General features: G+C 39.6%; 2 protein-coding genes across 2 annotated transcripts in view; one reads left to right on the forward strand and one right to left on the reverse strand.

Moving 5' to 3' along the window:
* Window positions 1-4,103, forward strand: part of col13a1 (collagen, type XIII, alpha 1) — a 52,328-nt gene extending 48,225 nt beyond the window's left edge. Inside the window, exons 38-41 of the mRNA XM_085800859.1 lie at window positions 154-240; window positions 902-979; window positions 3,873-3,911; window positions 4,044-4,103. Of these exons, the coding sequence (XP_085656985.1) occupies window positions 154-240; window positions 902-979; window positions 3,873-3,911; window positions 4,044-4,046 (207 nt within the window). The 3' untranslated portion in view covers window positions 4,047-4,103. The remainder of the gene's footprint in view (window positions 1-153; window positions 241-901; window positions 980-3,872; window positions 3,912-4,043) is intronic.
* Window positions 4,104-14,454: 10,351 nt separating this feature from the next.
* LOC146973867 (uncharacterized) lies at window positions 14,455-16,552 on the reverse strand. Its single transcript, XM_085799045.1, has 3 exons — window positions 16,207-16,552; window positions 15,918-16,099; window positions 14,455-15,185 (listed from the first exon to the last, which is right to left on the reverse strand). The coding sequence occupies exons 1-3, from the start codon at window positions 16,355-16,357 to the stop codon at window positions 14,751-14,753; spliced, it is 768 nt and encodes a 255-aa protein (XP_085655171.1). The 5' UTR covers window positions 16,358-16,552; the 3' UTR covers window positions 14,455-14,750.
* Between the last annotated feature and the right edge of the window lie 1,515 nt (window positions 16,553-18,067).

Consider the following 18,067-nt stretch of genomic DNA (forward strand, 5'->3'; position numbering starts at 1 on the left):
AAAAGCAAAATCGCACATCTTTTAAATGAATCGAAACAGCATATTTTTTCTTATTATCAAAATTACATGCAAGAACAAAAAAAGTAATTCTTCCTATGTGACTTCATGAGGAGGACTAAAGTTTGTCTTTTTTCAATACGCTGTTGTTTGCAGGGAGAGAGGGGCAAGAAAGGCAACAGGGGGGCCAAAGGGGATAAGGGAGACCAAGGAGCACCTGGATTAGATGCCCCCTGTCCTTTGGTATGTCAGTTGTCCAATGTATAGCCACGAGTCAAAGGGAAGGAGCACTGTTTTAGAATACAACAACATCCCACAGAGCTTCAGCCTCTCTGAGGAGTGGTATTCTGCAGGCGGTCGCCCTCTGACTCTGGTGCTCTGTGACTCTAATCAGCCTCAGAGGAGTTCAGTCCAGTCTGACAGACATATGGGGGGGGGCTAAATTGATGTTTTGTTTCATCAGACAGGTCTCATTAGACCAAAGGAAATACTGCAACATGTATTTCAATTTAGATTTATCAGGGGTGAAAATGTCTCGACTGGACCAGAACTCTGCCTGAGGAGCTTTTTTTCCCCAGGATTGAGACAGACAGGAAACAGGCAGGCTCTATTGATGAGTGTCAACATATCACCAAAGTATGTCAACTCTTAACTAAAAGGAGCAACTCAAACTTGATCCAAATCCAAATAACATCAATAAAGACAAAATAATCCAAGCGTGAGAGCTTGAGCAATCTTTCAAACTCATCCCAGTGAGCCCAGCTCCTGTCAGTCCCAGGTTCCCTGCATGCTCAGGAAACCTGCAGCCAGTGGTCCAGCGGACGGAGGCCGAGGTCCTCCCACCGTCCAGCAGTGGAGGAGGATACACGCTTTTTTTTTTTTAAACGGTTGATTTCACAAACAGGGTTTCCGAGGCTTTAAAGGGGAGAAAGGTGAACCAGGCTTGCCAGGCCTGGACGGGCTGGATGCCCCTTGCCCTGTGGTATGGTGCTCTTTCTTTCCCTTCACTTTTCCCAGCATGTCTGTAGCTGTCTCTAACCACGACCCCCGTCTGTGGGCATCACACGCTGCAAAGATGTGCACGTTTGCATGGAAGTTTAAACACTGTATCTACCATAATGATCTCCCACAAAACTAACATGAACACACGTTCCCTCCTGAGAACATCATCTAACTTGATCCTTCCATCACTACCAGGAAAACTTTCTGATCCTTGACTAATATCACAAGTTACTTTTATAGAAATAATGAATGCAAGACACTAATTCTCTTCTGTAAAGCCTTGACATTAATGAAACCAGAACTTGCAGCAGTTTTCCACACCATCTCTTGCATGGAACACTAATCTCTCCATCCCTCAAGAGGACGAAAAGCAGGAGGAACTAGATCTCATTCTCATTCCACTGCAGGTTTTCTTTCTAACCAAGCAGCAGCACACAAGACGTGACTCATTTAATCAATTGGTCTGAGTCTTAAGACTTTTGTTGATTGGTCAAATTGTGTGCTCTTGATTGGTTGGAACAAAAACCTGCAGCCACATAGATATATACGTAAAAAGAAGACCAGATGGTTCACCCAACGCTGCTGCCCAAGACACAGCATCACTACACGACCGCCATCTTGGCTCAGTCAACTCTCTCCCTCAGAGCATTAAGCCTATGGTGCAATGTTCGACTAAAATAACCAGAACTTGATCAGTTTGGTTTGTTATGAACGTCAAAAATGCAGTTATGATGCATATTTAAAACCTAATCTTAATCATGTACTTAAAACATTATGCAAATAGTTAAAGCAATAGCTATATATGGAGTCAGAGCAGGTTGACTGACCCAATATGGCCGCCTGTGCATTACCAGCCCTTTGTGGAATGAGTTGCCCATGCCTGAACTACAGTAGATGGATTCACTTGGCTGAAGCTAAATCCTGGTGTTAGTGTGGGTGGTTACACTGTCAGACTTCCTTAGCCTCACAAAGACAACACAAACACTCTTCTGCTTGTGTTCCCGCTGACGTTTGCTCTGGAAATGAGTTTGTAGGATTAAATGCGGACAATGTTCAGGAGGTTGAAGTTACAGGTTGTATCAGATCCAGCATCACAACACACAGCTCAATGTTACTTTTGTTCATTTGTTAAGTCGTTGGCAGTTTCAGCAGACAGTGATGATCTGAACATCCCCTTTATCTACTTATTGTCACAGAGCATCTTCAAGTTCATATCAAAAACCGAGTTTGTGAGATGTAGCAACTCTGTCTCTTACAAATTATGTTTACTATTGATCATTTTTCCCATGTATGTTGTGAATGGGTGAGGCACTACATTCAGAGCAGTGGGGGTGTGGTCTGGTTGGATGGTCTGAGTACAAGGAGCATAAATACAACAGCAGAGCCAGAGATTCACATCAGCCTGTGTTTCTGTTCAAGCTTTCTGTATTAAAACAGACCACAAACCGTAACCAATCACTGCCAGTGCCAAAACTTACACATACAAATTCTGACCTGTACTCCAGTAAAACTGAATATTCTGGCAGAAAACAATTATTATCAATACTTACATAGTCAATTAAACTTTTTTGTGAATAGAGGATGAATTAATGAAAAAAAAAGCAGGTAGAAAATGTAATCAGTTACATTTTCCCCCCTTATTTGCAACAGTAATGCTGCAAATAAGTTGCAGGTAAACATTATTATACAGTAGGCGATCATGAATTGCGTGATGAATCATCAATATGTATAATAATTTGATTATTTATTGTATCACCAGGTAAGTGTGTTTCTTAGAACTATAGAAAAATGATGTTAGCGGATCTTTACAGAAACTGTTAAGTAATCAATCTTACCTGATGTATCCAACTCAGAAGTGAAAAGATCTTAAGATCATCTGGTGTTATTTGTTTATATTGGTAATTCCACAGTATAATGGAACAGAGGTCAAGGTTTCCTCTAACTATACCTTTAATGTTGCCTAAAAAAGACAGATGGTACTCTGTATACACTGTATGATGATCTGTTTTATTAAGTAAATCTGTTGTGGCAAAAAAGATGAAGACAATAACCATGTCCATGGCTCAGGTAAAGCAAAGAGAACACAGTGTTGAGGACATTTTGTCTTTGTAATGTAAGACAAGAATACAGCATCATGAATCTGACACTGACCTGAATGAGTATGCTGCACTGTTGTTGATGACGACTTGTTTCACAAACAAAACTATTACTTACTAGTAAATGACAGTATGATTACTGTAATGCAAACTATCACTTAGCAACACAAATGGGTCCACAGCATCTCACCACCCACTGTCACCCAAAGTGACTATATGATCCAATACTGTATTTCTGAGGTTTTTAGGGCAAAGTACAAAAACTTTCCATGAGCATTAGTCTTAACTAGCTTCATTCGACAAGATAAAAATATAGGGTGAAGAAATATGGATTCTACCACAGAACCCTGTGAAACTCGCTGAGTAACTCTTATGTGTAAGAGTAACAGTGGAATCTATCTGATAAATCTGGTTTCCATTATAAGACCCATAACCCTATTTTACAGACATGCTTCTCTTGAGGTAGATTTGTATTTAGTTACTATAAAATTATATGCAAATTAATCAAAATATATATAAAACTTTAACAAATCAATGAAAAGAAGCAAAACATCTGTCATTTATGTGCATATGCTGAAATATAATGTATTTCTTTAGGGTTATTACTATCACTGTACTACTCAGAAAAGCATAATGTTTTTTATATTCAATTATAAAATAATTGAGAACTGCTTGATGAAGTGACTGCATTTTTGCTTTGCGCTTGCATGATAATCTTGTTCATGTGTGCAGTGTTCAGGATGCGTTATGTAACGTCTGGTTTCTTTCCTCTTCCAGGGGGACGACGGCTTACCTGTACCAGGATGCTGGAATAAAGTAAGTGTGAGAGTGTGACACCGTGTTGTTTTGCTGTACATCACTGGAGTCGCTCACATACTCTAAGCAAAACTTCACCATGTTGTTTGAACTAACGTTTGACATTTGTGCTTTTGCTTTTTCTTTTTGCAGTGACAATAACTTTGGAATGGCTGATGTGATTGTACATAAAATATTTATTTTTTTTAAAAACGTGTTCCCTGTTCTGTTATACATGGGGAAAAAATAAAAATCCCAAAAAAGATATTGCAAAATGTATGTACAGATTGTTTAATAATGATAGTGTTTACGTATTCGATTTTTATATCTATGCATTATTTTAATATGACTGGATAAGTAAAAAAATATATATATGATGTTGCTACATATGCATGATATTTGTGCATAATGTGAAGTGGATAATGCTTATTAACTTATTGCATTATGTTATTTTGTTCTGTTGTCATAGACCATGCTGCACTGAGCTGTGGGGCTGGAAAATAATGTGTTAGCGTTTAGGAAGTCTTAGTTGAACTCTCCTCTTTTTGATCGAGTCAAACATGGACACACAGCTCAAGTCTCTTTGTGGACTTGAACTCCAGATTAGTGTAGATATGGTAGCTAAGGTTTTGCAGTGTTGCTCTCTCAGTCTTTGGTACAGAGAAAGATATGTTTGATATGTAATGTCCAGATTGCCATGAAGTGTGGATATTTTCAAATCAGATCATGTCTGCATGACATAGTAGCTGCAGATACTGTCATTTAAAAAGTTATGTATACTAATACACACAGTAGTAACATTTAAACAGTATAGAACAAGGCAGGAACAACTAGTGATGTGTGACACCACTGATTTTCATTCCAATCCGATACCAAGTAAAACCAAAGGTGGTATGTCGTTACCAATCAGTTTTACAAAAGTGTGAAGAGGGGGAATAAAAGAAATAGACAGTTTCAAATTATAGTTACACAATGACACTAAAACACAGACTGTCTTTCTTTGGTTTGATTTGACATTTCCCACAATTCTATGATATAATTATATGAAAATAATACAGTTTTAAGGACTACAGTGGTCATTTGAATCCATATTTAAAGGAATAGTCTGCAAGCAAATAAATCACAGATTATCTTTATTATTCTTTCATTAGGAACACTTTTTTTGAAATAATAACACCCAAACTTGAATCCTCCTGCTCTCATTAGGTCTATGAGTTCAGCTGAGTGTGTGGGGAAGGGGCGCATTGATTTACCGTAACCGTAGTTCACCTCAGAGGTGGAAGCAGATGTAGTCCCCTCCAACCAGCAGGGAATAGGTCCTGTAAACATCGAAATAACTGTCTCCTCTGATGGAAATAGTTGTTAACCCCAAGTTATAGCAGACTGGTGATAGTACTGTATGGATACTTTATTATGAGTACTAGTATCCATCCTAAAACGGACATGTTTGGTATCGGAAGTATCGGCCCACACATCACTAGAGTTGTTACCTAATGTGTTCAACATGCCATTGTGCCTTCATTATAGGAGAATCTTAAAATTTATTAGGTCCCATTGTTTATGATAATCAGTCATGGAGGAGGGTGTCAACCAAGATGTCTGAAAATGACCTGTTTCATTGTGCAGCAGGACAGCTGGACTCTAAGCTTCTTACGTATTCCTACTTGTTTCTACTCTCTGTATATAGTTTTGCCAGATTTTATGGGAAACCACTTTCTGCTTAACAACTGTCAGGTTGTGTCCATTGACTGTAGTATCCGTAGGCTGCCTTCTAGTACACAGCCCGTATTGAATGGAAATATTGCTGCTCACCTTTCAGGCATGCTGCTGCAATTGTCACGTTGCCTTATACATTTATGAAGAAAGCCGTTACCTGCTCTGACAATGGAGATTGTTTTTAAATCGAGAACTACAACGCATTTTATCCACAAGCTATTTTTATGATGTAATTGTACTAATCAAGTTAACCTCATTAACTTTACCAAGTGACTGGATGTTGAAGACATGGATGGACTGACCAGAGTGGAGCTTGATCCATTACATGATGCTGCTCTTTGACAAAGCTTTGTTTGTGTTGTGCTCAGCCTGGATTTGATGTTGACAGCCATGAGAGATTGTTATTGGATCCCTGACAGAAATAAAGAATAAAGTAATAAATACTGATGTGCTTTTGACGCACAGTACCTCACACTGTGGCATGCTTTAGTCACCAGCTCGGTGATATTTCTTACTTTGCCTCGTTTTCATACATACTTCAAACAGCAGATGTTCTGAAATGCTAAGACTATTGACTGCCCTGCACACTGAATATTATATTATTATATTTATATGATACGTCATGTATCATATAGATGTCAGAGGTTTTGTTTTCAGAAATGTTTTAAATTTATCAACAAGATTAATTACACAAAGTAATGCATACATTTGGTCTGTTTAATTATTATTTTGTCCATTGTACTTCGCACTTGACAGGATCATAATAAAGACACATACTGTACGTAATTTTGCAAAACAAAACAAAACAAAAAATTTTACCTAATGAAAGTATTTGCCAAACAATTCATAATATTCAATATTATTATAAACAGTATATTTCTTTTATATCTTAGTATAATTGGTAACAGAAAGTTAGCTGACATAATCTATTGCAGCCGTCACTGATGACACCAGTTGTATGATGTCAGGTGGGATTCTGACCGCTGAAAATCCAGGCTAGTATTGACTGTGGTCCACATGAGAGACACTCACACACACAGTGACAGACAGGACAGGTAAAAACCAGGATGTTAGCTACAGTAATAGTCTTATTATTATCTTACAATACTTATTGTGTCTGTCAGAGGTTGTTTTAGCAGGAAATGCAGTTTTGACGTAACAACTGTGAACTGTGAACTGTATTATCTCAGCTGTAGTAAGTAAGTACATTTTTATTTGCTTATTTATTTTAGTACGGGTATACAGGGTGCTTAACAGTATACAATTAAAACCATAATTCAATCAACACAAAATTTTAAATAACAATAAAAAGTGTAAAGAAACGTATGCACATGGCATAGGGCATACCAATCTCGTGGCACAGCAAGGCTTCTTGTAGGTAAAGCTACAAGTGTCACTACTAGAACCTGCTACTAACTAATAAATGCACTGCAGTGTGTATCTGAGCAGGCCTCAGTGTTGAGGCTTACTGAGATACTGAGCATGGACAGTGAAAGAAGCATGAAACTGTAGTTCAGTGATATTCATCCATTTATTTATTGTACACATGTGTTTGTTAGTGTCACACTGAAACGTCTGACTGGACCCACCATGACCAGTGTAACTCACAGTCCAGACTGGAGTGTCAGAAATACGTTTATCTTATAAACTATAGTGTAGTATTATAGTGTATATAGTGTATTTATCAGAATCTGATCACAGGTGGTCACAGTTTTTGAGAATGACACAAGTATTGGTTTTGCTGCTTCAGTGTTTTAGATCTGTCAGATGTTACTATGGTAACTGGAGTATCATTTCATAAGTGTCAAAGGCTTTTATTGACAAGTTGATCAAGTGTCTTTGACGGTTGGGAGAAATTTTGGTACTGTTCTTTATTCATGGCTGTGAGTGAGCCTACTCCACACACATGAATGGTGTCAGAATGCTTTACTGTTGCTATGACACAAGACTGATGAGCGCTCACCTTTTCTCCTCTTGATGCCCCAAACAATGGGAAAGGAGACTGATCAGAGAAAAAGACTGTAGCCCAGTCCTCAGCTGTCCAGTCCCTGGACCATCAGTCTGTCCCTGATGTTTGTCCTGGGGAGAAACTGGAGACGGTTACCAGGGACACCTCTGTCCAGCTCTGTACTGGTGGAGCTCTGATACCGCACCTGGATCAACTTTAGGAGACGGTCCTGGTTCATACTGGACTTTGTTGAGAGCCCTGAAGCCTTCTACACAACAATTATACATCTCTCCTTAAAGGGGACATATTATGGGAATATCACTATTTGAAGGCTCTTTAACATATATTTAGGTGTTTGTCTTGCCTTCCGGCCCCAAAATGTGAGAATTGACAAAGAAATCTGTAATTTTCAGGCTCCCTAGGTTGAAATCCATGTGGTTTTACGAGCTCTTCCCTCAGTTGTGATTCAAAGATATCATAAGTTTTCAAATTTGCATAATAACACCCCTACCTGTGAGTACCGGTACTGGTAGAGGGGGCGGGGCATTTGCATTTAAAGGGACAGGCACTGAAACCAGCCGTTCTGAACAGGGCTGTTTTGAACGGATGAAAAGAGCTGTGATGTTTGATCCTTGGGGTATTTTGACCAAAGCATGTCACAGACATGTCTTTAAGACACCTGGGAACTATTTACATTTGTGTAAAAGGGGCAGAATATGTCTCCTTTAAGTTCATTTTCATGGCAAAAAGGGACTTCATCTGATCACTGCAAAACTGCTATCAAAAACTAAGGCAGCAGAATATGAAAATTAATATTTGTGTCATTCTCAAAACTTCTGGCCACAGTTCTACTGTATACCAGTGCTTAGCCAGGGTGGCCTGCCACTCCCCAGTTGTGGAAACACTTAAATAGGCATTGCAGGTTGATAAATAACCTGTTATTATCACACATCTCAATTCCCATGTTCATTTTCCATGTGTTTCTGAAGTGATTAAATTGTATTCATTTGAAGGGTCAACATCCTTTCCAACTGGCCAAGAAGTAGGTCGACTCAAGGCTGCCTCCAAGAAGCTACAGACGGAAGCTGAAGACATTTGAAGATCTCTGTGGGTTGGAGTTGGTGTTTCAAAGTTTTTTCAGGTTGGCTGGACCCAGGGCCCGTAACGCTGAAGGCTCCAGTGGCAGCGGTGAGCAAAGTAACCTCCATAAAACTGAGAAGAACAACCATCACAGCACCTGGGGGGGGAGAAGACACTGTACCTACTGACGTATTGATGATGACTGCGTACTCTTCCATCTACAGTATAAACTCTTAGCGAGTGAGAGCGAGTCACGGACACTTATCACATGCTACTCGTTGTGTTTAATGTGACGTCAATACTGCAACTGTGATTAAGGATTGCGAGCAGCTCACAGCGCAGATAAATGCCATGTTTCCATGAAAAACCAAACAACAAAGGGAGAAAGAACCTCTTGATGATTCCTTCTTGATACTGCCCTTTAAAAAAATACCTTTACCTGCAGCTATTACATCATTACATTACATTTGAATGATTGTGGAAATACTATAATAATGTGTCATATATAGGACATATATTAAAAGGCAAAGGACAGCACCATTCAATGCTGCAAATTGTAAGTATTGTACAATATAAGAGAAAGGATTGTGCGTGTAAAAAATAAAGTCATTGTAAATAGATTGCATAGATGAGAGGAAATACAAAGGGTGAGTAATAGTTGCTCCTTGATTGATAGTTTTTGAAAAACATATTTGTTTCCTCAAATCAACACTTTTTCTCTACTTTACAGTAACTGCATGCTACATCACCAGGTTTTATAACATGTAATACATGCAGCACAGTCACTGCATGGAAATACAGATTTTTGGTGTCTTTTTTTCTTTTGTTTTTCTCAAAACCTCTCACTAGATGGCGGCATTTTTCAAATCATTTACTGTTTTTTCATTCTAAGTATTTTTTGTGTTGAAGATAAAAAACTCCCACCACAGTCAGCTGGAACAGGTACATGCACATACCTGGAGAAAGATGCCCTTTGTCTATGTGTTGAACACAAACTAGAAAATAATAACTTTCCTGTTTCCAATTAAATGTACAGAAGCATTCCTTATGTCATATTGACAGGTGTTGTCAAAAACGTGTTCCACTTTTATTTATTTGTTGGTTTTCCAGTTTTTGAGTTATAAGTAGTTTGAAACAGACAGAAATGTTTCCTTGTCTCCACCACATGCAAGTGTTGAGCTACACAACACTTTATCTGGGTGAGCTCTGTCCACTCGGTTTAGAATTTCAGACTAGAGATTGACATACACTGCTCACAAAAAGTTAGACATATTTGACTTTAAGGTGAATTTTATGGAAAATGTAAAAAGTTTATGCTACAGTGATATTATATCATGGAAGTAGGGCATTAAATGGTCATTTCCTCATCTCCATCAACAAAACATCAGCATCCCGTCTGAAGCCTCCACATGTACCAAGACCAGTCAAGACCACAGCTGCAGTTTTTTTTTTTTTTTTCAAACCACAAATGTCTCTCTGTCACTTGCTCACTTTGGTTTATGTCATGTAGTTCAAAAAATTTGAAGATAATTAAATTGTTCTACAAAAGTATATGTTTGTGTAAAAAGTTAGGAAGACTTAGCAGGTTCTGTGCTGTGTTTTTCTGTTCAATCCAAACTTACTTTCAATTAAATATGGATTTTAAATAAGATTATCTTTTCTTTTGAGCCGAGGAATAATGTAAATATCAAGCCACATGATTATTATGAGTACTGGTTCTGAATACAGTAATGGTCTTGGAAATGGTCTCGGTCTTGACTGGGTCTGGGGTCAGGTGGTCTTGACCACAACACTATGTCTTGGTCTCATGATGTCAGAATGTGAATAGCATGGTGTTTCAATACAAACTGTTATTGAAGCAGAATATTTAGTGGTGGATTCATGGATCAGACACTTGTTGAGATGTTTGTGGTGTATCACCTTGTTAGAGAACAGCATGTTATATTATAAGTACTGAAACACTGAACAGTTGGACATGTGCATTCAAAAGTTTGGAGAAGGTCAAATTCACCTGTAAATGTAAAAGTGTATTTTAAGTGCGTTCTGACATTTCACTGCAAAGCCCAATATCTCTAACTTTTTTTTCTGAGTAGTGTGATTGTGTTTCAGTTTAATTGTATCAATCACTTTGTATTTTCTCTTTCATTGTGACTGTCAGTCATTATGCAAATGGTGTCGAAAGCACAATTCAGAAACAGTGTTGATTCTGTTTGTTGTTGTTTGTTTTTCATTGAAATAAGTTACAAGAACATTCACCTGCTCGTTTCATTTTACAGACACACTCCCCGTATTTTTTTTATTTTTTTTTATTTCATGCTCAGCCTCTCTCTGACTCTGTTGATGAGCTTGGACAGTTCATGTCATCTTCCAAACATCACCGAGTCAGAGGGAAAGTTGGACAGTAGGTGGAGAAGGTTGTGAAAAAACAGGGCCTGTATCTTGTAACAGTTTGTATCTGAAAATTTCAGTTTAGTTTCTGTTTTTAATTTTTACATTTCTTTTCCTTTTTTTTTGCACAAATCTGGAACGAACACATTTTTTATACAAAGAAAGCAAGTTCTTCACTTGCCTTATTCACTTGGCTGGCTTTGTCACAACTTTATGCGAACAAAGAAGGATTCACAGCATTTTTGGGGGCTTTTAATTTGTGTTAACAGAATATTAAATGTATGTAATACATGAAATTATTAGTTTTGATCAACTGTCCACCCAATTTAAACTAATCAATCCAGTCTTCATGGTTTTAATTTGGGAAGAGACAGCAATAGTAAAGAAAGCAGTTCTGGTATCAGCATTGGGCTCTTGAACGCTCATGCTCAAAATAGCATAGTAGTTAGTGCTGATGGTTTAAAGGCTTCACTAAAGTGCACCATGCAGGTGATTCACAGCTTTAGATAGAACAAACCAAAGTCAATCAAAGCTTTAACTCCTTCTTCCTCATATTTACAGTGTCAGTTGTCAAAACTTTTTCTTTAGTTTTGCATCATATTTTGAATGTGACAAACATTAAGTGGAAATATTGTAGTTAACTTGGTTTATTTATATATTTCCAGAGAAATATAGATGTATAATTTGTTTTGATTTGAAATTCTGTAGGTGTCAGAAGACAACAATAACTGTAAGTGGGCATTATACAGATTTTGCATGTTATTGTTTACCCTGTATGAGGCACTATTTAAGGTTGTTTGCATCTTTTTTTTCTTTTCTCATATTGGTTATGGAACTCTGCATACATACTAAACATTTGATTTTTTTTTTCTGGATCAGTCAAAATAAATTGTGCAGTTCTGTGCTACCACGGTCTTGAATTGACATTTATACGTTTGTTTTCCAAGATTCATTGTCTTCCAACCAATAAGGCGATGATGTTGTTTGTTGTTTTCCGAGATAATTTATTTTTACTTTTTGTAATCCACACATGGCAGCTGTTGTTACTGAGTGCCAACCAGATTGACTGCTAATTTCAAGTTTTAAGCTTTTTGTCGTTGACTCAGAATAAAGAAACCCATTTCTTGAAACTTCAAGTAGGAACTCCCAACTATTTTCTTTTCTTCTCTTCATTAGCTTGCTGTTTGATTTCCAATGTATTTCTGAGTATGACTGTGATCACAGACATCTAGACTCTCCAGCTTTTACATGACTCCTTGTGCTGACCTGTTCATCCACTCTGCTTCACCAATTCAGATTCTGTCTAACCCATTCATGTCATTCATTCATCTTAAAAGTTCTTGTTTTTAATCTTAACCACTGCTTCAGCTACTTCAATACTTGATATATCTTCCTTTATGTGTCTTCATTGCTTCAGCGATGATCTTCAGCTCTCAGCATTCACACACATTTTCAGCCAGAACTGCATTTTAAAGTTGGAATAATCCCTTTCTCTCCTGAAACTGCACAGTTAGACTTCAGTGGTGCATGATAGTGTGTGCGTCTACCGTATGATAATAGTGTGTGTAACATGATGGGAAGACATGCAGCAAACATCCACATTTGTCCATAAAGAGTGAGAAATGAGATGAAACTCTGCTGGTGAAGACTGTTGGTGTCTCCTTTGATCACTGTGTTTTATTCCTCATCAGAGTGATGTGCTGACATGAACAGACCATGATGGAAATGCAGCATTTAGAAAGAGCTTTTTTAGTCTTAACAATCAGCTTTATACTTTAGTATGATGCTGCTGGAGCCTCCTCTGTCTCTACACTGACACCCTCCACCTCCGACACCAATAAAAAAAATAAAATAAAAAAAAACGTCTCCGGTGCGAGCGAGGCTTCAAACACATGGCGACCGGAGACAGGCGAACTGATCACTTTATTTACCATTGGCTCCCTTGCACAACATTTCCTCCCTTCCTGCCGATCCCCGCTTCCCATCGCGATCCCGACTGGAGATCGTTTTTTATCACCCAGCCGTATATGTAGGCGAATTAATAGGCTAGGCTATCTTTTTTCAAGTAACCAATAACATCCAGAGTCCAAAATACATTAAAGCAGAAGTAAGCGATCCGGTCGTTTTGGCTAACTTCTTGTCAGCCGATGGAGTTAGCAGTCCCCGCCCTCGTCATGGATCTATTGGTCCTCGTCCCTACGTCACCACATTCACGCGCATCCCTTGGCTGCACACACAGCCCTTCATGCTGTTCTCTCTCCTCATTGGATAAAGCTTGTAGGACACAAGAAAAGTTTTCTCCTCGGCTCAGAGCAGAGCAGAGGGACTGAGAGACCCGTGTTTCGGTCCAAACACTCTATGTGATTGCTGTCGGAAGATATAACTATTTAAGACTTATATTAACACAAAAATATCGCTTACTTTTGCTTTAAATAAAAGTTCAGTTGTACCACCACTTGTATCAAAAACCCAAAGTTCCGCGGCCTAGACGGCCCGGTTCAGGATCCGGGCTTTATTGTGCCTGTGTTTGTGTGTGTAAGTGTGTGCACCATAGCGTGAGGGAGAGAGAGAGAGATTTGCGGCCGCCACAGACTCGTTTATTAATGGAAAACACTGGATGCGCTGGTTGATAAGTTTCGTTTTTCTACACGGATCTATTATAATACATCCATGTATTTAACGGCAAAAAAAAGATCGCTCCAATTTTTTTTTATTGCCACATGTGCGCTGCGATATCTGATCAATGCCACATCCATTGTGCTCTGTCTCAGCTGATCGCGCTCATATGGAACTTTTCTTATTGAAAGTGCAGCCAAACACCAGACTGAAGAGAGAGGAACAGCAGAGCTCCTCGGACAGCTCCTCTGTGGAGCTGCAGGAGAGCTGCCACGTCTTTTTTTTTTTTTTTTGCAGCGCCGTTATTACAGGTGATGCACATCTATGTCCGTGTAGGCTACATTTATTGTCTGATCTTCCTTCATGGGGACTGCAGTGCACAGTGTCAGTCCTCCTGTGAAACTTTTAGCTACTAAATAATATGACTGAAGGCAGTGGAAGTCTGCACGTGTCGGCACGCCCCCATGAGTTGACGACATAAGGAGCTAATAAAAAAAAATATATAAATAACTGATAGTATTATTCGGTCAAGTTCTTGTTATAGGTTAATGGTTAAACGGTTAACCATGTGCATCCCTAAAATAAACCTTTTAGGAAAAAAAGGCAAACTTGACTCCTTTATTCCACACAAAAATATGCTAATAGCTATGATATGTGTTAAAAATGCTTATGAGTGTATTATAACGGTTCAACACAATGAAAAATATACAAAACAGCTATACATAATTTTTGGCCAGTAAAAAATCTTTCTGGCCAGTAGATTTTTAAAGCTCACTAGCCAGTTGGCCAGTGAGCAAAAAAGTTAAGTTTGAACCCTGGCACCCACAATAGCCTAGTTTTTTATGTACCGGTTCATCTTTGTTTTTTAATACAACTAATAAATTCACATGCTTTCACGATGTTTTTTAGGACTCAAATTCTTGGACAGCTATTCAGAAAAAATACCTTCAAAATTTAAGACTTTATAAAGTCGAGAAAATACTTTTTAAATACTTTTTAAGGGTCTTAATGTTCCCAAAATTGATTTCACCTTTTAATACTTTTCAAGACCCCGCGGACACCCTGTAGAAAAATAAGGAAATGGCACACTCAATTTCAAACATTGGGTTCTTTCAGTTGTTGTCTTGGTTCTGGGAGAACCTGTAGAGAAGATTGTCCAGCTCATACTCAAACTGAGTCAGCTGTTGTGGCGACAGCATGCGCATCCTATGTTCAATCCGCTTGCAGCACACAGAAATATAGTCATTTCTCTGTTCCTGTTCTGTGTCTGCTGCCAACCGCTCCAGTGTTCTGCCGAGCATTTTCACAAGGTGCACTTCCTCATCCACTGCCCCGTGCTGACCCTTCCTCTCCCATTTGGCCTGCTGACAGTAGGTCAGGTTGGAACCCGCAGAGGTTGATGTGGACCCCAAAGCCTCAATGACCGTCTGTTCACAGATGGTTGATTCTGCCATGAGGGAGCCGGTCATTGGGATGTCAGACTCAAACTCAGATTCAGGCTCCTCAGATGACTCAATAGTGGATGCTGTCGCAGCATCACACAATTCCTAAACAAAAGAGCAAGTGGGGATTTAATACAATTGAAGTGCATGCTTGACATTCACAACAAAGAAGAGCACACATTATTTTATTATAGCTATTATTATTCATTTTATTAATTACTAGGCTATAGCCTATTACCACATTTTAGTAAAAGCAGAGATGATAAATTAAAGGGATAGTCCACCCAAAATTGAAATTGCACTCATTATCTACTCACGCTCACTTGTTTTTTTTGTTTTAAATTTTTATAATGTTTATGTTTTGTGTTTTCAACTGTATATTTGATACTGTTGGACCCCAGGAAGAATAGCTGTGGCGTTGCTGCAGCTAATGGGGATCTTAATAAACAAATAAACAAATAAACGCTCATGTCGACTAAGGGCTGGGAGAAGTTTCAGAGTTATCTGTGGCTTCTCTGAGTTACAGGGGGTCTCGACGTAGCAGTGCATGTCAATATAACGGTTGCAAATGGATACCAACTGTCTTCGTAACAAAAAGACACACCAAAAAACATCCAAATACCTCCATGCTGCTCGAATGTAATGTCCGTCTTGTATTGAAGCCCCGAAATGGGAAATTGTCCCCAAAAAAATTAAATAAGTCTATTTTTCAAGCTTGTTTTGTAGCGGAAGCTTCTCGAAGACGGACATTACACTTCTCCCAGCCCTAAGTCCACATGAGGGTGAGTAGATAATGAGTGAAATTTCAATCTTGGGTGAACTATCGCTTTAAATTACCTTGCGAGTGAGGTTGGATGTGCTCTCCTTCCTCTTTGTGTATGGTTCGATGAATTGGAGCCGTCTCAGAATCCACTGCTGTCTCTGTGTCCTCGGTGCCCCTGAGCTTCCACAAGGAGCCGGCTTCTTATAACGGTTATAAACTGTACGGAGGTTTTCCCACTTCTTCCGAACTACTTTGGCTGAAAGACACAAAAAAATAGTTCAGTAATATGTTCCCTTTCATGGTCTTGTGCATTGTCGTGCTAATACATTGATTGCAAGTTGTGCAAAAGTAGGTGATATTTACCTGATAAACGGAGCTCGGTCTCGATCTCAGTCCAGAGTGTGTCCTTTTTATTCCGGTTGGAATAACACTGGAGCGTTATGTCATATAACGGTGGTCTCTCTTCCACCAGTGTAACCAGCTGCTCCTCCAGTGCTTCACTCCACGTAGCCATGGCTTCCAGTCAATTTTTAAAAAACAATGCAAAAAAAGAAGCAAAATGTAGTTTGTCTCTGCCTGCGCCATGTGTTTTATGTGTGGTATGTTTACTATCGTCACTTCCGCCCCTCCCACACACCGCGCTGATTCGCTACGGCACCGCCCGTCATAATCGTCATAGCTGGCACACAGCCAATCAGAGTACCCGACGAGTCTACTCTCCCGACGCCCGACGAGCCCCGACTGAAGGTGCAGCCACCAAGGGGGCAGTTGTCGGTCTGAGAAGTGAAGCTCACTTCCGCGTTCAAAAAACTGCAATCCCCTCGAATTCCTCTGGGGGCTGGTGTCAGAAGGGAGCATTCCCCATAGACCCCCATGTTAAAATCGCCGACTTTACATCCTCAGTAAACATGTTAAAAGCCTGGTGTCAGAACGTTTTTTTGTCTCAATCGATAGTTTCTACCCCCGCACACACTCTGAGGGGGTGAATTTTTTTTAACTCTACCGTTTTACTGTTATTAGGTTAAAATTCTGGCCAATTAGGGCGCGGAAACGTTGAGTGACAGGTCCGAGCAGCTCCGTGGACAGCTGCTTCGAGGCCAGTGGGCGGGTTCTCGGCCGGCCAATCCAACATGGCGCTGTTCAGGCCGCCATATTTGAGTCACAAAAACGACTCCCCAAAACCAATGGGTGACGTCACGGACGCTACGTCCATTCTTTTTACAGTCTATGGCAGCCACACTATCTCCGACCAAATCGCAGAGCATCGTGTCGCTCCCATTGAGAATACATTGCGCTGCAGTGAGCCCAAGGTGTGAGCCGGGTCGGAGCGGTGTGTGTGTGGGGAGGGGTTGGGGGGTGTCCGAGTATCCGCGCAGTGACAAGGTGCTCTGATGCCACTGAGCTCCAGCGCCCGAGCTGTGAGCGGAGGGGGGGGTAATCTCGCCTAGGGCACCAAAATGGCTAGAGCCGGGCCTGCCCTATCCATCATCATCTACCAGAGTATAGTCCATAGACAAGCTTGTGACATGATCAATTACTCCACCAACACCACACAAAGTTAGAGGTACAACTTATGGTAGCTGTGTTTTATTTTAGTGTTGGTGGTTGTTGTAGTTGATGTTGATGATGAACAACTCTGTGTGGAGTGCTGGACCTCCTAAGGTGAAGGACAGGTTTTATCCTCAGGCCATCATATTTCTCAAAAGATCTAATCACTAACATTACTCAATGTCTGTATAGTGATATGGCAGATATCACTTTATATAACACATATTGAATGTGCAATAATACTTTTTCTGAAGTCCCTCAAATAGCACTTTGAGGGACATAAAACAGAAAAGGCTAGATATGAAAGACAGATATTTACATCCCACCAAAGACATCGTTGGTCAAATTCATATTCATATTCATAGCAGCAGCAGCAGCAGCAGCAAGTTGAACTCACCTGTGGACCGAGACTCAGAAACAAGAGTTGAAGCTGGCAGGGGAGGGGGGCTCATCAATCCGTGTGTAGACGGCGTCGAGGTTGATCGATCCTTCTCATGGCTATGAAAACATAAATACACCACAGTTGTAAAACGTAAAAGCCAACACATGTAGGTCTTTTTTATCACAATAATAATACAGACACTGACGACTATGGTAGAGTAATATTTTTAAAAATTTATGTACTATAGTCTATTCAATACTAGCGTCATCGATCCGTTTTAAACCCACAGAGAAG

This window comes from Trachurus japonicus, chromosome 15 (genome assembly GCF_045865225.1).
Source record: "Trachurus japonicus isolate A0001 chromosome 15, Traja_1.0".
NCBI lineage: Eukaryota > Metazoa > Chordata > Actinopteri > Carangiformes > Carangidae > Trachurus > Trachurus japonicus.